The sequence below is a fragment of the Hyperolius riggenbachi genome, chromosome 7 (genome assembly GCF_040937935.1).
Source record: "Hyperolius riggenbachi isolate aHypRig1 chromosome 7, aHypRig1.pri, whole genome shotgun sequence".
Classification (NCBI taxonomy): domain Eukaryota; kingdom Metazoa; phylum Chordata; class Amphibia; order Anura; family Hyperoliidae; genus Hyperolius; species Hyperolius riggenbachi.
In genome coordinates, this window is record NC_090652.1 from 18,684,401 (window position 1) to 18,707,254 (window position 22,854).

The window sequence follows — 22,854 nt, forward strand, 5'->3', positions numbered from 1 at the left end:
CCTGACTCTGTACCTCGCTATTCTGATACCCCGTTGCTAAACTCTGCCTGTCCATTGGATTACGTATCTGTCTCCTGAATCTGTACATTATCTGTCCGTGTGTTAACGACCTGGCTTGCCCGACCTCGAACTGACCTTACTGTTAGAGGCAGTTCCCAGACCTGTTGGTGACCCCCCCCTCACTGGTGTCACTCACGCTCTGTCCTTCCTACTCTTATCCTTGCTCCTCCCCCGGGAGAGTCTAGGCCAACGGAAGGAACTTACTTCTGGGCAGTACTCCTTACTGCTCATGTACCTTCTCCGGAGGTGCAGTACTCAAAGTATTATTGTTGCACCTAACACTCTCATCTCTCAGGCGTCCAGAGGTTAGTAGATATATCTGATTATCGGTGATACTGCAGATCATCAATAATCGGGTATATTCTGCATTCTCGGTGATACTGCAGATCACCGGTAATCAGACCCTCTCTGTGTTACACCGATCGTTACACCATGTCATTAGTTTTTCTTCTTTTATACACTTTTTTGCCTGCCACGCTGTGGAGTACTTAGACGCGTGTGATGGAGCATTGTCCTACATGAAAATCATGTTTTTCTTGAAGGATGCAGACTTCTTCCTGTACCACTGCTTGAAGAAGGTATCTTCCAGAAACTGGCAGTAGGACTGGGAGTTGAGCTTGACTCCATCCTCAACCCGAAAAGGCCCCACAAGCTCATCTTTGATGATACCAGCCCAAACCAGTACTCCACCTCCACCTTACTGGCGTCTGAGTCGGACTGGAGCTCTCTGCCCTTTACCAATCCAGCCACGGGCCCATCCATCTGGCCCATCAAGATTCCCTCTCATTTCATCAGTCCATAAAACCATAGAAAAATCAGTCTTGAGATATTTCTTGGCCCAGTCTAGAGTTGAGCCGAAATTTTCGAAATTTCGCGTTACTATAATTACGCATGCGAAATTTGCTATTACGATGCGAAATTATGGTAGCGTAATTGCCATTAAAATCGTAATTGAAAAAACCGTAAGCGTAATTTTCAACGCGTAATTTCGCGTTTCGTTCATACCGTAATTTCGCGTTAAACCATACCGTAATTTCGCATTAAACCATAACGCTCCCGTATAATATAAAAAAGCCGCCGACTTTAAGGGTTAATAGCAAAGCCCCCTTAAATGCTAAGAGCCTCAAATTTGGAGAGTATATTAAGGAGATCAGAAGGAATAAGAGGAAAAAAAATTTTTTTCAAAAAAAACGTATAGTTTTTCAGAAAATCGATTTTAAAGTTTCAAAGGAAAAATGTATACATTTAAAAACCCGCCGACTTTAATGGTTAATAGCAAAGCCTGCTTAAAATTTAGGAACACCAAATTCCCAGGGTATATTAAGGGGATCAGTGGGAATAAGAGGAATTTTTTTTTTTCAAAAAGACCTTATAGTTTTTGAGAAAATCGATTTTTAAGTTTCAAAATGTCTTTCAAATGCGGAAAATGTCAGTTTTTTTTGCACAGGTAACAATAGTGTATTATTTTCATAGATTCCCCCAAGTGGGAAGAGTTTTACTTACTTCGTTCTGAGTGTGGGAAATATAAAAAAAAACGATGTAGTGTCCCCCCTCCCAGACCTCTTTAACCCCTTGTCCCCCATGCAGGCTGGTATAGCCAGAATGCGGAGCACCGGCCGCGTGGGGCTCCGCACCCTTACTATACCAGCCCGCATGGTCCATGGATTGGGGGGTCTCGGAAGGGGAGGGGCAGCCAAGCTTTCCCCTCCCCCTCCGAGCCCTTGTCCAACTCAAGGACAAGGGGCTCTTCTCCACCTCCGATGGACGGTGGAGGCCGCGATTTCCTGGGGGGGGGGGGGTTCATGGTGGCATCTGGGAGTCCTCTTTAAAAAGGGGTCCCCCAGATGCCCACCCCCCCCTCCCAGGAGAAACGAGTATAGGGGTACTTGTACCCCTTACCCATTTCCTTTAAGAGTTAAAAGTAAATAAACACACAAACACTTAGAAAAAGTATTTTAATTGAACAAAAAACATAACCACGAAAAAAGTCCTTTAATATTCTTAATTAACCATTAATACTTACTTGTCCCTTTAAAAGCCAGTTCCCACGCAATATCCTCGGAAATTGGCTAATCAGTTACAATGTAACAAAGTTGTTACAATGTAACAACTTTGTTACTTTGTAACTCCGCCGCACCCGACGTCTCTCGCCGCTCACCCGCCGGCCGCCGCATACACTTACGCTAAGTCCCCGCCAGCTCCCGCCGTCCACTCCGCCCACACCTGTCACCCATATACATGCAGGCACCCATGGGTGCCAGCATGTATATAGGTGACATGTGGGAGAGGCGGGGAGGGCAGCGGGAGCCGGCGGGACTTAGCGTCCTGCACGGACCCGACAGAGCTCTGAGCTATATAGCTCAGAGCTCTAAGCATCTTTGAATTTGGGCTCCAAGGAGCCCCATTGGTCCTTAGCAGACCAATGGGGTTCCCTTAAATCAGAAGGAACCCCATTGGTCTGCTAAGGACCAATGGGGCTCCTTGGAGCCCAAATTCAAAGATGCTTAGAGCTCTGAGCTATAGCTCAGAGCTCTGTCGGTTCCGTGCAGGACGCTAAGTCCCGCCGGCTCCCGCTGCTTAATTAATGGTTAATTAAGAATATTAAAGGACTTTTTTCGTGGTTATGTTTTTTGTTCAACTAAAATACTTTTTCTAAGTGTTTGTGTGTTTATTTACTTTTAACTCTTAAAGGAAATGGGTAAGGGGTACAAGTACCCCTATACTCATTTCTCCTGGGAGGGGGGGTGGGCATCTGGGGGACCCATTTTTAAAGGGGACTCCCAGATGCAACCATGAACCCCCCCCCCCCCGGAAATCGCGGCCTCCACCTCCACCGCCCATCGGAGGTGGAGAAGAGCCCCTTGTCCTTGGATTGGACAAGGGCTCGGAGGGGGAGGGGAAAGCTTGGCTGCCCCTCCCCTTCCGAGACCCCCCAATCCATGGACCATGCGGGCTGGTATAGTCAGGGTGCAGAGCCCCACGCGGCCGGTGCTCCGCATTCTGGCTATACCAGCCTGCATGGGGACAAGGGGTTAAAGAGGTCTGGGAGGGGGGACCCTACGTCGTCTTTTTTTTTTTTTAATATTTCCCACACTCAGAACGAAGTAAGTAAAACTCTTCCCACTTGGGGGAATCTATGAAAATAATACACTATTGTTACCTGTGCAAAAAAAACTGACATTTTCCGCATTTGAAAGACATTTTTCCCCTTGAAACTTAAAAATCGATTTTCTGAGGGGCGTGGCTAGCCATGAGAGAGTAAGGACGCAGCTCAGCCTTGCTCCGCCGGCCTAACTCAAATCCTGAGTCATCCTGCACCCTACGGGTGAAATCACTGCCGCCAACCCGTACCGTTTTGCTGCCAGACATCACCCCGGTCAGACCACCACAAAAGATGCCGAAAAGTGGGGCAGAGAAGGCTGCTGAAGCCGCCGAGAAGCTGGCGAAATATGCGCATGGATCAGGGCAAGATGGCACCGCCCTGTCTCAGCGCCACGAGACAACAGCAGAAGACTTCAGACCCAGCTCCCCGGCAGTGGAGACAGATACTGATGCGGAATCCGTAAGCTCCCGCACCAGGAAGGGTCAGACTGTAAGTAAGGACGTTGGTCCAAAAACAAAGAGGGGCAGATCGCACCACAAGCAGGGGAAAGACAGACAGTCACAGGCACAGACAGCTGCTGCAGAGGACACGGATTCAGAGGAGGGGGAACCCACTCGGGCAGATTTACTAGATGCCATTAGAGCACTGCAAAACAGCTTGACCTCGAGACTAGATAATGTACAATCAGACCTCTCTCTGGTCAAAGCTGATTTAAAGAAGCTGCGTGACAGGGCAGTGGAATCCGACAAAAGAATAGGGGAATTGGAAGACACAGTCAAACCTATGCTAAAAGCCCAAAAGATAAATATAAAAGCTACTGAACAAAATACCCTGAAATTAGATGACTTGGAGAATAGATCCAGACGGTCCAATTTAAGGTTTGTGGGCTTTCCAGAAAAATCGGAGGGTGGTTCCCCTGAACAGTTTCTAGAAACATGGCTGAAGCAAGCAATGCCGGATATGGATTTATCACACACATTTTCTATAGAACGTGCGCACCGTGTTCCTGGAGGTCCCCCAAAACCAGGGAGACCCCCCAGACCTATGATTGCCAAGTTGTTGAACTATAGAGATAAAGTGGAAATCTTGCGGAAAGCCAGAGATGTCTCACTTGAGTTTAATGGCACTAAAATATCCCTGTACCAGGACTTCTCCTCTGAAGTTCAAAAGCAACGTTTTTCATTTATGGCAGTTAAAGCTGGTTTGAGGGCCAAACAGATCCTTTATACTATGTTGTTCCCAGCAAAATTACGCGTACAGTATCGGGATGAGACTATGTTTTTCCTAACACCTGATGAAGCGGGCACCTGGATGGAGCAGCAGGGTATTGACATACCTGTACTTCCAGACATAAGGAAGAAAAGGGCCTCTCGCTGATACTGGTACTGATGGCTCTGATTAGAATAGGACGGGCAAAAGTTCCCTCTTTGGAGGCAATCTTTCCATAAGTGACCTTATGTGTCCCAATTGGTCTATGAAACTGTCTAGCTCTACTTATTTGCGGAGGAACGCAGACGTCACTACATTATATTTTGACTGTGTATACGCCGTCTCTGAACTGGAATCCGATAAGCAACAAGTATAAAATTCTATAATATTGTAGGACCTATAAAAGAAAGAAGATATGCTTGAATGACTATAAAGCAACTCTCACTGCATATATATATATATATATATATATATATATATATATATATATATATATATATATATATATATAAACTTCTCTTCAAATAGGTCCACACTGCCACCTAGTGGATTACTGCAATTTCATTATTAGGCTTTAATGAGATTCTGCTGTAATGTTGTCTGTATTGATTGCCAAATGATGATCTAATTGAAAGATGTTGACAACTAATTTGCATATTTCAGGTTAAAATATATCTGTTTACTGCTAATCGATCATTATTAAGCTATTCCATGCCTCTGCATTCATAATGCGGGTTTTGACCAGGGACCTTTTCTCTTTTGGTAACAATCCTTAAGTGTGTGGGAAGGCGTCTCTTGCGTTTCTCTTTTTAATCTAAAAGATGACACCTCACCCATGGGTTAAATAATACAACTAGGTCGGCCATGGCGACAAAAGTTAGTCCCCTTGGTTAGTTAGTTTCAAGTTTTGGGAGTAAGACTCTCTGTAAGTTACTAAACAGGGAGTAGGGTGGGAAAGGCCTGATGGGGTTTATTATGTTTTATATGTGTTTTTGTTGTCTTTATAATTTTGTTTTTCAGCATACTGTCCGGAAAAGTGTCCACACTGTTGCAGACCTGGAGCAAAGGAATAATGAGCAGGTCAGGGTACTCATTCATATAAAATCAGTCCTAACATGACTATAATCAAACACTTGTTCTGGAATGTCCGGGGAATGAATAATGCGATTAAGCGCAAATTGGTATTTGAATATATACGCAAGGCCTCGCCGCAAATTATATGCCTACAAGAAACGCATTTGCTGGGAGCTAGAGGGCTCACCTTAAAGAAACCCTGGATTGAGAATTATTATCTTGCTCATTATTCCTCATACTCTAGAGGGACGGCAATCTTAATTGCTAAATCTTTCAAGGGTACAATCACTGACGTTAGGGTAGACAACAAAGGGAATTATGTTATAATGCGATGTCAGATAGATGGGAGTCCTTTGATAGTTGCATCTGTTTATGTGCCGCCTCCCTTTAATGTAAATATACTGACAGATATTATGAAAAAGATACACCCACTACTAGATGGACCCCTAATAATAATGGGAGACTTTAATGCCACCCTTGATCCAACAATGGATAGGCTTAAGATGGGAGGGAAAACTTGCCCAACTTTTCTGGGGTGGAAGGATACATATGCTTTGCATGACATATGGAGATGGAAGCTTCCTACCACAAAGATGTTTTCATGTTTCTCTGATTCCCATCGGACAATGTCTAGAATAGATATGTGCTTCGGATCTGTTGATTTATTACCTTTAGTAGAATCCATTGAATACCTCTCACACGGAATCTCTGACCACGCCCATTGATATGCCAACTACAACTTCGGGGAATCACCTCACCAGCTTTATGGCGCATGAATCCATGCTGGCTAGAGGATGAGACGGTTCTTGGGGAATGTCAGAAGGGAGTGGCGGAATATTGGTCAATTAATGAGGGTACCGTAGGGCGACATGTATGCTGGGATGCAGGCAAAGCAGTCGCGAGAGGCTCTTTTAGAGCAGCCGTCTCTATTATAAGACAAAATGAGATAGCCTCACAAAAATACCTTGAGAAAGAGACTGCTGAGGCACAAGTGCAACTACTTTTAAACCCCTCTGACACACAATACGCCATCTGGCAATCAGCACGCCGTAAACTAGAGCTTAAAACTCTGGAAAGAACAAAAAGGAAAGATATTATCCAGTCTCAGAGATTTTTCGAATACGGCAATAAATGCAGTAAATTACTCACTTATTTATTAAATTCCTCTGATGGCCCCTCTGCTATCCCACGTATTGTGTCGCCTTCCGGTATTACTTACCACACCTCACCTGAGATAGCATCAGCTTTTACAGAGTTTTATACAGAATTATATGCTACTAAAATAGGCCCAGTAGATGATAACATCATGAATTTCCTCAAGGACCTGGATCTGCCAACGCTGTCATCAGAGGCGGTTGCCGAATTAGATGCCCCCATTACCTCAACAGAAATAATCAATGTGATTAACTCTTTTAAACGAAACAAAGCCCCGGGACCCGATGGAATACCAATAGAGTGGTACATTAAAAATAAATCACTAATAGTCCCTCACTTAACTACTCTCTTTAATCATATATTTGAAACCAAATCCCTTCCAGACTCTATGTATGAAGCCCTTATAACTTTATATTGAAGCCAAACAAGGATCCATCCTCTTGTGACGCCTATCGCCCCATATCTCTTATTAATACAGATGCCAAGATTCTTACTAAAATTCTTGCCTCCAGACTTAACGAGCACATTACCTCTATAATACACCCTGACCAGACTGGCTTCATCCCTGGACGATCTACCAGGCTCAATGTCAGAAGGCTATATTTAAATTTGCATTATTTACACAAAAACGCTGGATCGAGAACCATACTATCACTAGATGCGAACAAAGCATTTGACTCAATTGAATGGCCCTATGTGGCAGCAGTGTTGAAACAATTTGGCTTTGGGGAATCGTTCCAACGCTGGTTCCAAATATTATATGATAAACCCAGAGCCAAACTTAGGGTTAATTCCATAGTCTCATCCATTTTTACAATTACAAGGGGAACCCGACAGGGGTGTCCTCTCTCGCCCTTGTTGTTTGCCATAGCAATTGAGCCTCTGGCTCAGGCCATCTGCTCAGATCCAAACATACAGGGACTTAAAATAAATAACACAGAAGAGCGTATATCATTGTACGCAGATGACATGTTGATCTTTTTGGCAGATCCAGGTCCTTCACTAACAAGAGTACTGGAAATCTATGATACCTTTCATAAAATATCGGGACTTTCAATAAATTGGTCTAAATCGGTCCTTCTCCCATTAGACTCCTTTGATCACCAGCTCATAACGAAACAATCTAAACTACAAATCGTTGATAGTTTTAAATATTTGGGTGTAAAGATAACCCAACCTTCGACATCCTTCATAGAAAGTAATGTTCTCCCGATCATCGAAGCAATAGGATTGAAATTAAAGAAATGGATAGCCCTTCCCCTTAATGTGTGTGGCAGAGTGTGCATCATAAAAATGATAATTGCCCCCAAGTTATTATACGTGCTGCAGATGTCCCCGGACTGGATTCCTCAATCAATCTTTAAACGTATAGATTCAATGCTAATTTCATTTATTTGGTCAGGTTCTGTACCACGTATAGCACTATCTACACTTCAACTCCCTGTAAGTCTTGGTGGTCTTGCGGTTCCACACTTTTATAAATACTTTTTGGCGTCACAGCTAATTCCCATACAAAGTTGGCTGAGTGGAGACAGGCAGGACTCCAGTCTGGCGGCAGAAGCAGATATCGCAGGCTCCTATGAGTCCCTATGCGGAGCTATATACAGGTATAGGGTATCTAATGACACAACAAACACTAGTGTCACTCAAGCCACTATCAACATATATAAAAAAACGCGTAAACTACTTGGAGAACCAATACATTATGTTTCACAGAATTCACCCTTATGGGGTAACCCAAACCTCTCAGAGTTACAATCTATTCCAGACATAAACTTCTGGCACACTCATGACGTGAAATATCTCTCCCAACTTTTTATAAATTGCTCGTTTAAAGACTTCCAGACCCTAAGATTGGAATTTAATTTACCAAAGCACTCCCTATTCAGGTATTTCCAACTGAGACACGCCGTCAGGGCACAACTAGGGACATCTGATGTCTCGCTGATGCCTTCACAGCTGGAGAAACAATTACTGAATCAAGGCAAATCTAAACAGATAACTACCATGTACACATTTTTATTGTCACAGGGCAGCGACCAAAAAATTCAAAAAATTAGACAAAAATGGCAGCAGACTGACCCGTCTCTAACGCCAAAAAACTGGGACGAATTGGTAGAAACCTTCCCCAAGACTGTAATAGCGGCCAATGACAGGCTTATAAATGTAAAATGGCTCCATCAAACCTACCTATCACCAGCCAGATTAGCTAAAATGGGCCCCACGCACGATGGGAGATGCTTTAAATGCAAAGAACTAAATGCAGATTTTATGCACTGTGTGTGGACATGCCCAATGGTTCAAAAGTTCTGGAAATCGGTGACCCATTTTATCCGGGATAAACTTTCTCTACCGATTGAATTGAACCTTAAGTTGTGCATGTTGGGGGTGGCGGATGACCTGGCATGTTCCAAAAATCACCTAACTCTCATTAGAATACTGCTATTTTATGCAAGGAAGGTAATCATATTGGGATGGAAACGACCTTCCCCCCCGCTGATTACGGAATGGAAGCAATTAATTAATCACGTTCTACCACTATTTAAATTAATGTACCAAGTACGGAACCAATTCAAAAAATTTGATAAAATATGGACCAAATGGACGGATGCCTTGGACTCCGCGGTCCCCAACCTGGACATAAATGTGTCTGTACAGGACTATCAATAAATGGAATTGAGATCTTTGATGGAATATAGAAGGCACATATGCTGTAGTGCCCTGTGATGCTGTCATTATATAAGTACTCATCAATACTCTGCAATGCTTTGTGGTCTGTGCAATATTATACTGTTTATGTATTTTGGCCTGTGGCTACTAACTGGCCGGATGCTGTTGTCCCTTTTTTTTTTTTTTTTTTTCCTTTCTTTTCTCTTTTTGTTTTATGTTGGTTCACTTGTACTGTCATGTTTTGTCTACTTTATGCAAAACTTAATAAAAATCCTCTTTTAAAAAAAAAATCGATTTTCTCAAAAACTATAAGGTCTTTTTGAAAAAAAAAATTCCTCTTATTCCCACTGATCCCCTTAATATACCCTGGGAATTTAGTGTTCCTAAACTTTAAGCAGGCTTTGCTATTAACCGTTAAAGTCGGCGGGTTTTTAAATGTATACATTTTTCCTTTGAAACTTTAAAATCGATTTTCTGAAAAACTATAAGGTCTTTTTGAAAAAAAAAAATTTCCCTCTTATTCCTTCTGATCTCCTTAACCACCCTGGCGTTCTGATTAAATCGCCAGGGTGGCTGCGGGAGGGTTTTTTTTAAATAAAAAAAAAACTATTTCATGCAGCCAACTGAAAGTTGGCTGCATGAAAGCCCACTAGAGGGCGCTCCGGAGGCGATCTTCCGATCGCCTCCGGCGGCAAGAAATAACACGGAAGGCCGCAATGAGCGGCCCCCCGTGTTTCGCTTCCCTCGTCGCCATGGCGACGAGCGGAGTGACGTCATGGACGTCAGCCGACGTCCTGACGTCAGCCGCCTCCGATCCAGCCCTTAGCGTTGGCCGGAACTGTTTGTTCCGGCTACGCTGGGCTCGGGCGGCTGGGGGGACCCTCTTTCGCCGCTGCACGCGGCAGATCGCCGCGCTGCAGCGGCGATCAGGCAGCACACGCGGCTGGCAAAGTGCCGGCTGCGTGTGCTGCTTTTTATTTGGTGGAAATCGGCCCAGCAGGGCCTGAGCGGCAGCCTCTGGCGGTGTTGGACGAGCTGAGCTCGTCCAGACCGCTCAGCAGGTTAATATTCTCTCCAAATTTGAGGCTCTTAGCATTTAAGGGGGCTTTGCTATTAACCCTTAAAGTCGGCGGCTACCTAACATTGATCCATGCGTCAACTTTTCTGCTTGGGAGCATGACCTTACGCATTAATTTCGGGATACCCACTGTAATGCGAAAATTACCCGAAAAATTACGCTTACGCGAAATTTCACGAAATCCTTCTTCATTACGATTATGTACTTACGGCCATAATCGTAATTACGCGAAATTTCGCAAAATCGTAATTACGTCATTACGCTCATCCCTAGCCCAGTCTTGACGTTTCAGCTTGTGTGTCTTGTTCAGTGGTGGTCGTCTTTCAGCCTTTCTTACCTTGGCCATGTCTCTGAGTATTGCACACCTTGTGCTTTTGGGCACTCCAGTGATTTTTGCAGCTCTGAAATATGGCCAAACTGGTGGCAAGTGGCATCTTGGCAGCTGCACGCTTGACTTTTCTCAGTTCATGGGCAGTTATTTTGCGCCTTGGTTTTTCCACACGCTTCTTGCGACCCTGTTGACTATTTTGAATGAAACGCTTGATTGTTCGATGATCACGCTTCAGAAGCTTTGCAATTTTAAGAGTGCTGCATCCCTTTGCAAGATATCTCACCATTTTTGACTTTTCTGAGCCTGTCAAGTCCTTCTTTTGACCCATTTTGCCAAAGGAAAGGAAATTGCCTAATAATTATGCACACCTGATATAGGGTGTTGATGTCATTAGACCACACCCCTTCTCATTACAGAGATGCACATCACCTAATATGCTTAATTGGTAGTAGGCTTTCGAGCCTATACAGCTTGGAGTAAGACAACATGCATAAATAGGATGATGTGGTCAAAATACTCATTTGCCTAATAATTCTGCACTCCCTGTATTTGCAAAAATAACAGTAATATACCCTCAAGACACAACTATTAAAAAAGTTCAGTCCCTAAGGTAACTATTTATATATTTTTTTTCAAATGTCATTTTTTTAAATATATGCAAATGTTTTATTTTGGTAAGTATGGGAGAGTGGGAGTACTAAGGGGTGGATTTTAATGGTAAATGTATGTATTAGTATGTAATGTAATGTGTTAGGGTGTAATTTACTATTTGGCCACTAGATGCCTCTCTATTTACTCCATTGTGTACGGAACAGTACAAACAGGAAGTAACATGTGTATGTCAGTGACCGCAGGCATCTCATTGATGGTGGCAATCATTGACACAAGCAGTTAGATCTGTGAATGGGAACTGTTTCCCCATTTACAGATCTTCATACTAAGCGGCGGGGACGAGAACATGCATGGGAACACCAGGGGGGAGTGAGAGGGGAGCGAGGACAGAGGCGATGTGACAGGAGCCGAATATCTATGTCCCTGGGCAGGAACTGAAGTTCTACGGGATGTAGATATGCCGTCAAACCACAGAAGTTGTTAATAAAGCCCATTTTATCCTCACAGTTTGGTCTCAGTTGACACATTATGACCACTGACAAAAACAGTATATTTTGTTTCTATATAAATCTCCATGACATAAGGGCCCCAATTCACTGAGGGCAGTTCGGTAAAATAATTTAGGTCGGTAAAATACTGCATTCGGTATTTTACAATTTTTTTGCCAAATTCACTAAAGATTTTATGCATGAGGTAGAACTTCAGTATTTACTGAACAAACATGCCTCAATTCATAATGCCCTGAATGTCACTTAGCAGCTGTGGAGCAAGTAAGCGGTCAGGCAGGAAGCTGTGTGCATGAGTTGGGGGTTTTCTTTCCAGTGCATCCCCAGCATCCCTTTACAGTAGATGTGCTGCAGCCACCAGGGGGTGCTCTTCTGTATTAGAGTATACAGATATTCACATCTAAAGGGTTGTAGAAAAGCCTCATAAAATGTCTTCCTCCCCTGCGCTGCTACAGTGAAGTCCCACCTTCCAGGGTTTTTTTTGACCAAATCAGGGTGAGAAGCAGGGCTGTGTGGCTCTCCCTATTCGCTGCCTGGCTCTCCCTATTGGTTGTCTGTCAATGTTACCACATGGAGTGAGTAAGTTATTGGCTGGTCAGAGCTGGAGAAAAATATTGAACACTTTTGCTTGATTAACCGAATGCGTAAATCTTTGTGAATTGCAATTTCTTGACATTTCTTGAGGTATTTACCACACAAGTTGGTAATTTACCTCACTAGTCGGTAAAAGGTTTAGTGAATTGGAGTTTGGGAAGGTGATCTGTAAAATCAGCTGTTTTCTGCATTACTGAATGCCGTAATGCTTAGTCAATTGAGGTCCACACTAATTTATGCTTGTGTGTTCCAGTTATACCCACAGCCCAGCAGCCCATAGAACTCACCATTAATAGCTCAGGAGATGTGGTGGCGTCTTTCAGCCTCTCCAGCTTTTACCCAAGAGAGATACAGATCAGCTGGACCTGTGGACCAACCCAGGAGAATAAGCCATCAGTGGAGGAGGTCAGGGGGAATCCAGATTGCACATTTGCTGCATCTTCTCGGTGTACAATTCCTGGACATCTCTTTGAGGACCCACAATTTACAGTCAGAGTGATCTGGAATCATGTATCTATGGAAAATCCACAACACAGAGAGATGTCTGTACGAGATCCAGGTAAGGAAACACCTTGTTACACACATAGGTCACAATGCACTAAGCTTTCCTCATGAGTTTTCTCACATTTACCCTGATTCACTAACCTGCACTAAGATTTCTGCACTAAGAGCGTTAGTTTGGTGATGTGCATTGTAGTACACGTTACCCTCGCAACATTCGCATAAGTTGGGTAAATCAGGTTCCGCTAATTACTCAACGCGCGCTACACTGTCAGCTAATTTTTTTAGCAAACTGTTTTGCTAATATAATTCAAAGTATTTTTTTTAACGATATTTACATCAATCAAAATTGTAGGAAAAAGTAGTGTCAATCAAACACCTTTGTGTTCAATTTCACTTGACATTTGATTAAACAGGCTGACATTGTTCGGGTTGATAGAACGTCAAATTCAAACACCATTAAAGTCAATAGCCTCCAAATACAATTAAAAAGGCATGTCAACATTCTCACAGCTCTGCAAAACACTGTACAAGCCCAGAAAAAGCAGGAAGGCTTCTTTATGGGGCTGGCAAGCCATTTTATAGGGTGATCAAGGGAACATGTCAGATTTTATACAGGTTGCCAAGAAGAGGCAGAGAAGGCCCCAATGGGGCTACTCCAGTCTAAAAATTAGCCACCAAGTTTCAACAGTCCACTACAAGTGATACTCAGGGCACAGAGTAGAGGCATAGGGCCCTGAGGTGCTTACTCCAATCTAAAAATTGAGTTTGGTTACAGTGGCCCCATGCTACAGTGCTGCCTATAATTATTCATACCTCTGCCAAATTTTGACTGAAAGTTGCTTTAATTCAACGAGCAAGTAATTTTTTGATGGGAAATGACATAGGTATCTCCCAAAACATAATAAGACGATGTACAAGAGGCATTATTGTGGAAAAAAACATTTCTCAGCTTTTATTTACACTTGAGAAAAAGTGTCCAGTCCAAAATTATTCATACACTTCACAAACTGACAGTCTGTGGGAAAATCCAAATTTCTATACCACTCCATGTAGTCCAAGCTGTTCTAAAGCATCCTAATTACCTTGATTAATTGGGAACAGCTGCTTTAATCAACTTAACAGAGGAAAAACAGCAGCTCTCTGCAGCTGGTTTGTTGACATTCATGGCTAGGAGAAAGGAGTTCAGTGAGGACCTGCGGCTGCGCATTGTGGCTGCTCACAAGTCAGGAAAGGGCTACAAGGCCATTTCTAAATGTTTTCCAGTGACTACAGTGCAAAGTATTATTAAAAAAATACTAGATGTTGCGCACTGTGGAAAATCTCAGAGGATGTGGTTGGAAGCCAAATTTTACACCTGTGCTGGCCAGGAGGTTAGTGAGAGAGGTGAAAAGAATCCAAGGATCACCACCAAGGCCATCCTGGTGAATCTGGGCTCTGCTGGTGGCAATGTCTCGAGGCAGACAATCCAACGGACACTGCACACTGCTGGGTTCCACGGATGCAGACCAAGGAAGACTCCACTTGTCTAGATAAGGCACATAAAAGCTCGCTTGGCCTTTGCAAATGCTCATTTGAACAAAGAAGAAGACTTCTGGTCTTCTGTGTTATGGTCAGATGAAACAAAAATTGAATTATTTGGTCAGAATGATGTTTCCTTTATTTTGCGTAAAAAAAACACAAAAAAAAAACGAGAAGCCTTAAACCCAAAGAACACTATATCCACTGTCAAACATGGTGGTGGGAACCAAATTCTTTGGGGGTGTTTTCAGGCAATGGACAAGGGAACCTAATCACAGTAAATTGCACCATGAAAAAAGAGCAATACATGAGGATTCTCAATGACGACATCAGGCAGTCTGCAGAAAAAATTGGCCTTGGCCACCAGTGGAAATTTCAGCATGACAATGACCCAAAACAGCAAGTGGTGAAGAAATGGTTAGCGGACAACAACATTAATGTTTTAGAGTGGCCCAGCCAGAGTCCTGACTTGAATCGAATTGAGAATCTGTGGAGGGAGCTAAACATCAGGGTGATGGCAAGAAGACCCTACAACCTGAAAGATTTGGAGCTCATTGCTAAAGAGGAGTGGGCAAAAATACCTGTTGAGACATACAAAAAGCTGGTCTGCAATTATAGGAAGCATTTGATAAAGGCTTTAATAAAAGCTTTTCGATTGATTATTGAGAAGGGAATGAATAATTCTGGACTGGACACTTTTTGCTCAAATGTAAATAAAAGCTGAGAAATGTGTTTTTCCATAATAATTCCTCTTTTACATCGTCATTATTATCTTTTGGGAGACACCTATGTCATTTCCCGTCAAAAAATGACTTGCTGCTCAGCCTTCAACCTACCTCCCTCGCCTCTTTGATATGGTCATATCCCTTACCTAAAATAAGTTCACCTCCGCTTCTCCCTACTATTAATTTTACTCTACAGATCTGGCGCTCGATGGCAGCTACAGCTAACCTAAAATCATCCCCGTCCCCTCTCACACCTGTCCTGGGCAACCCAGCCTTCCCCCCTGGAATGTCCAAAGCATTAATATCTAGATGGTACAACCTCAACCTCTTCAATCTACATGACTGGACAGACCCCCTCACTGGCCAACTGTTAACCAGACATGCCTTAGAGGACAAAGTGCCCTCCATCTTACTATATTCCCTGGAATACATCCAAATAAACCACTTTCTCCGAACTATTTCGCAAAAAGACTCCACTATTTCCTCACCGACTCCCTTTGAACATATTTGTATCTTTAAAGGGAAGGTTCGGGGAGGGCTGTAAAAAAATAAAAATAAAAATCCACTTACCTGGGGCTTCCTCCAGCCCGTGGCAGGCAGGAGGTGCCCTCGCCGCCGCTCCGCAGGCTCCCGGTGGCCTCCGGTGGCCGACCCGACCTGGCCAGGCCGGCTGCCAGGTCGGGCTCTTCTGCGCTCCAAATGCCGGCACTTCTGCGTCCCACGCGGACGCGCTGACGTCATCGGACGTCCGCCGGGCTGTACTGCGCAGGCGCAGTAGTTCTGCGCCTGCGCAGTACAGCCCGGCGGACGTCCGATGACGTCAGCGCGTCCGCGTGGGACGCAGAAGTGCCAGCATTTGGAGCGCAGAAGAGCCCGACCTGGCAGCCGGCCTGGCCAGGTCGGGTCGGCAACCGGAGGCCACCGGGAGCCTGCGGAGCGGCGGCGAGGGCACCTCCTGCCTGCCACGGGCTGGAGGAAGCCCCAGGTAAGTGGATTTTGATTTTTATTTTTTTACAGCCCTCCCCGAACCTTCCCTTTAAAGGCTATCAGAAAGGTTTGATCTCTCAAATATACACCCTCCTTCACACTAAATCTGGTACCTCCAACCCTAACCACTCATATATGTCCAAATGGGCCTCAGCCCTATCCCAGCCTATACAACTAGAAGATAGGGAAGATATTTGGGAAAACGCCAAACACTCATCTATGTGTATACAGATTAGAGAGAACGTATATAAAATTATGTACAGATGGTACCTCACCCCAGATAGGTTGTCAAAAATGTACCCAGATTCTTCCAACCTATGCTGGAGAGGATGCAATGAAAAGGGGAGCTTAGAACACATCTTTTGGTTTTGTCCAGTTATTGCCACTCTATGGACTGAAGTACAGCAACTCATTCTTTCCATATCCGGGGTCCTGGTCCCTCTCGACCCTATCTATATGATTTTAGGCAAACCTCCAACAGACACTCCTAGGCATACCGTACGCCTAATTACCCATATTCTTACGGCTGTTCGTCTGACGATAGCCTCCTGTTGGAAAAACATCGCTCCTCCCACTCTGTCTGATATTAAGCTTAAAATAGACTGGACCAGGGATATGGAACGAATGACCGCTTTCCTACGGGACACAGAACCCCACTTCTGCAAAGTCTGGGACCCTTGGGTCCTCCATATTCCCGATCTTATGCCTCCCTAGCTCCACTCTCATCTCCCTACCTGCATACTTAATACACCACTTTTAGGTCCTTACTAACACTTCATCTGTAAAACCATATCTAATGCTCAATATGATGCATCCCAGGGTCAACAACATGACTCTTCTCCCCTACTGACACTGACCCTTCTAACCTCACTCAACAACCTTTGGTGTGACCTCCAAGTTACTTCCCCCATCCCTATCCCCTTAAGTTTTTCAAGTTACTGTTATCATATATGGCTTCTTTGTTTCTTAAGATTTATTACTGACACTGTACAACCTGATCAAGATATGATAGATCTCCTAACACTGGGCCGACCTTCATGCTCTGGAACATTCTCCTTATAAATTCTCTCGACCCAGGATCTATCTCCTCATTCTCTCCATATTTTCTCCACACAGGTTAACGGACAATATTACTATATGCCTGTGTACATTTGGTTGTATCTACCATGTTGACGTTTACTACTAATTGTTTTATATGTTCTTGTTTAAACATATCCTCAATAAACACAAGTGACACAAAAAAAAATTACTTGCTGGGTGAATAAAAGGAACTTTAAGTTAACATTTGCCAGGGGTATGAATAATTATGGGCAGCACTGTATATGTCCCTTATTTTAGCCCTGTACTGTGCCATCTTACTTTCCCTGGTGGTATAGTGGTTCTTTTTAACACATATACTTTTCCCTGGTGGTCTAGTGTCACCCCACGTCCCAGTCCTTCCCCTTTATATAATTTTTTTCCTGGTTGTCCAGTGCCCCACCCCCTTCCTCCTTATAGTTTTCACCTGATAGCTGTAACGATCGGTGTCAGCAACCAGAGAGAGAATCTGATCCTTGGCGATCCGCAGTATCCCCAAGAATACAGATATACCCGATTATTGAGGATCTGCGGAATTGTCAATAATCAGATATGTCTAACCTCTAGACACCTGAGAGAGTGTAAGTGTTTGGTGCAACAGTAACAACTCTGAGTGAAGACCACCAGAGGAGCTGGCGGCCTATACTCCTGAGGAATTCACCGTGGGTGGGTGATATTCCTGTAGCCTGTGAACCCCTGGGCGAGGGACCGAGGCTGGGATGCAGGAAGCCCTGCTGCTAGTATAAGGTCTTGCCCTGAACTGGGCTAACGTTATACAGTAATAGCACAATTCTAGTCTTGGGTGTGAGGTCTGTAGTCACAACACCCTGGAACTAGTCTGGAGCATAATATAAATGATAACACAATTCCCTAGTCTTGGGTGTGAGGTCCGTGATCGTCAAACCCTGGAACTAGTCTGGAATATAACATAAATGATAACACAATTCCCTAGTCTTGGGTGTGAGGTCCATGATCGTCAACACCCTGGAACTAGTCTGGAATATAACACAAAGACAATACAGTTCCCTAATCTTGGGTGTGAGGGCCTTGATCTCAACACCCTGGAACTATGCTAGAGAATACACATAAGATACACAGTATTCCTAGTCTGGGGTGTGAGGGCCTTGATCTCAACACCCTGGAACTGGTCTAACAAATAATAAACAATAACAGTACAAGGTAATCTAGGTCAGTGTGAATTCCCAGGTCCACCCGGTACAAACACACTGTAAGGATCTGACTATGGTCTGAATGCTTCCACTAAAGTGTTTGCAATGGCAGACAACCAGCAACTGACAAGCAAGCAGGATATATAGTAGCTGAACTCTGCTGCCCCGCCCGAGCCACTCAGCCAATCATGAGCCCAGCAGGAATCATCAGCTGACCCTTCCCCTGCTGGTATAAAGGTCCTGACTTCTGGCCCGCGCGCGCATAGCTCTCCATCCATCTATGTGGACTAACAGACCCAGCCACTCCAAAGGCACGCTGCTGCGTACAAACCGCCACTTTGGACGCGGAAACAGCCGCTTTGCTGTTAGAACATGCGGCGGCTTTTCCGCGTTCTGCCACACTACCAGACGCGTGCCTACGCGTGCAAACCGCCGCCTTGGACGCAGAATCAGCCGCCTTGCTTTCAGCACACGCGGCTGCTTTTCCGCGTTTTCTCACAATAGCCTTGTGCCCTCCCTCTCCCCTTTCCTTTCTAGCTTTTCCTGGAAGTCTAATGGTTCTTCCTTCCAGAGATCAGCAGCAGGAAGGACCTCTTCCTATTCCTGCAGCAATTGCATTGCTCCCATGGCTCACACTCCCATGGCCTGAATGGCCTCTTCTGTTGCACGTACCAGGTCACAGTTTGATGACATCAAGCCAGGACCCAGTACATGCAACTATCGAAGTTTAAAACTTAAGTGGAGATCTTTGAGATAATCACAACCCCCTGCCTACATTTCCCAACATCCACCCACCGTTTCTTTACTATTTGTTAAATTATTACATCACATGGGGGAAAAGTTTGTGACAGGGTAAGGACTTAAGGCCAATAAAATACATTCAGATCATCACGTTTTACCACTTTGCAAGTGCAAAGGCCAGGCGCGGAGCTAGGGGGGGTCGGGGTAGGTCAAGTGCCCCCGGGCGCCGGGTCCCTAAGGGCGCCCAGCTGAGCTGATTTTGTTTTTTTTTTCTGCGGAGGGGAGCAGCACAGAGAAGAGAAGAGGGAGAGCTATGCGGACGGTGGAGAAGGGGGCCATCTCCCCCCCTTCTCTCACCTTAGGGCTCTCCCTCCCTCCATCGCTGTCCCCTCCGTTATTGTCCGGGTGCTGGCGCAGCGGGCGGGACTCACCTCCGTCTCGCTCCAGCGCCGACCGGAAGTTCGGATTCCGCAGCCGCTGCTCTGGTCTGGACTAGACCAGAGTAGCGGCAGATCCATCCGCGCTGCGACGAGACGGAGGTAAGTTCCGCCCGCCGCTGCCAGCACCCGGACATTAATGGAGGGGACAGCGAGGGAGAGAGAGCAGCTCTCCCTCTTCTCTGCGCTGCTCCCCTCCTGCTGGGGAGGCAGGGAGGGGGATACCTGGCTACCTACTCTGGGCATATATACCCCTGGCTACATCTACTGGGCATATATACCCCCTGGCTACATCTACTGGGCATATATACCCCTGGCTACATCTACTGGGCACATATACCCCTGGCTACATCTACTGGGCACATATACCCCTGGCTACATCTACTGGGCATATATACCCCTGGCTACATCTACTGGGCATATATACCCCTGGCTACATATACTGGGCATATATACCCCCTGGCTACATCTACTGGGCATATATACCCCTGGCTACATCTACTGGGCACATATACCCCTGGCTACATCTACTGGGCACATATACCCCTGGCTACATCTACTGGGCATATATACCCCTGGCTACATCTACTGGGCATATATACCCCTGGCTACATATACTGGGCATATATACCCCCTGGCTACATCTACTGGGCATATATACCCCTGGCTACATCTACTGGGCATATATACCCCTGGCTACATCTACTGGGCACATATACCCCTGGCTACATCTACTGGGCACATATACCCCTGGCTACATCTACTGGGCATATATACCCCTGGCTACATATACTGGGCATATATACCCCTGGCTACATATACTGGGCATATATACCCCTGGCTACATATACTGGGCATATATACCCCCTGGCTACATCTACTGGGCATATATACCCCTGGCTACATCTACTGGGCATATATACCCCTGGCTACATCTACTGGGCATATATACCCCTGGCTACATCTACTGGGCATATATACCCCTGGCTACATCTACTGGGCATATATACCCCTGGCTACATCTACTGGGCATATATACCCCTGGCTACATCTACTGGGCATATATACCCCTGGCTACATCTACTGGGCATATATACCCCCTGGCTACATCTACTGGGCATATATACCCCCTGGCTACATCTACTGGGCATATATACCCCTGGCTACATCTACTGGGCATATATACCCCTGGCTACATCTACTGGGCATATATACCCCTGGCTACATCTACTGGGCATATATACCCCCTGGCTACATCTACTGGGCATATATACCCCCTGGCTACATATACTGGGCATATATACCCCCTGGCTACATATACTGGGCATATATACCCCCTGGCTACATATACTGGGCATATATACCCCCTGGCTACATGGACTGGGCATATATACCCCCTGGCTACATGGACTGGGCATATATACCCCCTGGCTACATATACTGGGCATATATACCCCTGGCTACATATACTGGGCATATATACCCCCTGGCTACATGGACTGGGCATATATACCCCCTGGCTACATATACTGGGCATATATACCCCTGGCTACCTACTCTGGGCATATATACCCCTGGCTACATATACTGGGCATATATACCCCTGGCTACATATACTGGGCATATATACCCCTGGCTACATATACTGGGCATATATACCCCCTGGCTACATGGACTGGGCATATATACCCCCTGGCTACATATACTGGGCATATATACCCCTGGCTACCTACTCTGGGCATATATACCCCTGGCTACATATACTGGGCATATATACCCCTGGCTACATATACTGGGCATATATACCCCCTGGCTACATGGACTGGGCATATATACCCCCTGGCTACATATACTGGGCATATATACCCCTGGCTACATATACTGGGCACATATACCTCTGGCTACATATACTGGGCACACATATCCCTGCCTACATATACTGGGCACATATACCCCTGGCTACCTGTTCTGTGGACATCTCTACCCCTGGCTACCTGTTCTGGGGACATCTATACCGCTGGCCACCTATTCTGGGGACATCTATACCGCTGGCCACCTATTCTGGGGACATCTATACTGCTGGCCACCTATTCTGGGGACAACTATAGACCTGGGGCTACCTATTTTTGGGGAACCACGTCAGATTGAGTGTATTTTGGAGAACTGCTGCCAGGTGAGAGGTGTCTACCATATTAAGGGGGCATTCTACCTATTTATGTGAAATGCTATTTATGTGACTCATGACTGCTGAATTTGTCTTGTTGGGGGCCTCATGGTTACTGAATTTGTCTTGTTGGGGGCCTCATGATTTGTTGGGGGCCTCAAGATCGCTGAATTTGTCTTGTTGGGGGCCTCATGATTGCTGAATTTGTCTTGTTGGGGGCCTCATGATTGCTAAATTTGTCTTGTTGGGGGCCTCATGATTGCTGAGTTGGTTATGTTGGGGGTCTCATGATTGCTGAATTTGTCTTGATGGGGGGGGCTCATGATTGCTGAATTTGTCTTGGAACATGCTGGAAGGTACATACTGAGGGAGGGTGGGTGAGCGTGAGCCTGCTAACCTCCATATACAGTTGGCTCCACCCATAACCACGCCCACATTTATTATGTGACCACGCCCCTTTTTGGCGCGGCGCGCTACGCGCGCCGCAACCTTGACTTTGTGGGGCGCATTAATAGTCTTTGTCCCCGGGCACTGAAAACCCTAGCTACGCCTCTGAGTATATCCATCAGGTTTGACACAAAAACATCTATTCTGGCCACAAATCAACATTTGCATTTGCATAGTTGCATGGTTCTGATACTGACAATTGTATGTCCATACTCTACAGCTTTCCCATGGCATCCAAAAATTAAAGCAATCTCCCCCCTCATCCTACAAGTCCACCGCGAGACCACCGTGGTATGTAAAATCTCCAGCTACTTCCCAGAAGACCTCCAGGTGACTTGGTTAGAGAAGAAGAGAGGGCATGTGAGTGACTGTTCATATAACAAGCGGTACACAATGCTTCCCTTACAGCATGAGAGAATGGCTGATAACTCCTTCACCTGCTCACCCTCCTTATCCTTCACACCAACATCAGACAAGGAGGAGCTGGAGATCATCTGCAGAGTGGAGCACCCCAGCCTGGAGCAGCCAATAGAACGAAGCTCCGGACCTCCCATGGTAAACGGTGAGTCTAATTAAATGGAGATATTTTTAGATAAAACAGGGCGGTGGAGTTTGTACAAGAATCCTCCGACTCTGACTTCTCAGTTTAGGATTCCACCGACTACGACTCCTCTAATTTGTTTATTAAAATCT

General features: G+C 45.2%; 1 protein-coding gene across 20 annotated transcripts in view; it reads left to right on the forward strand.

Moving 5' to 3' along the window:
* The window catches only part of LOC137524117 (uncharacterized), a 515,954-nt gene that overhangs the window by 347,518 nt on the left and 145,582 nt on the right, over positions 1-22,854 (forward strand). For all 20 annotated transcript variants that reach the window (XM_068243637.1, XM_068243636.1, XM_068243632.1 and 17 more), the window contains 2 exons: positions 12,646-12,951; positions 22,382-22,723. In XM_068243637.1, coding sequence (XP_068099738.1) covers positions 12,646-12,951; positions 22,382-22,723 — 648 coding nt within the window. The remainder of the gene's footprint in view (positions 1-12,645; positions 12,952-22,381; positions 22,724-22,854) is intronic.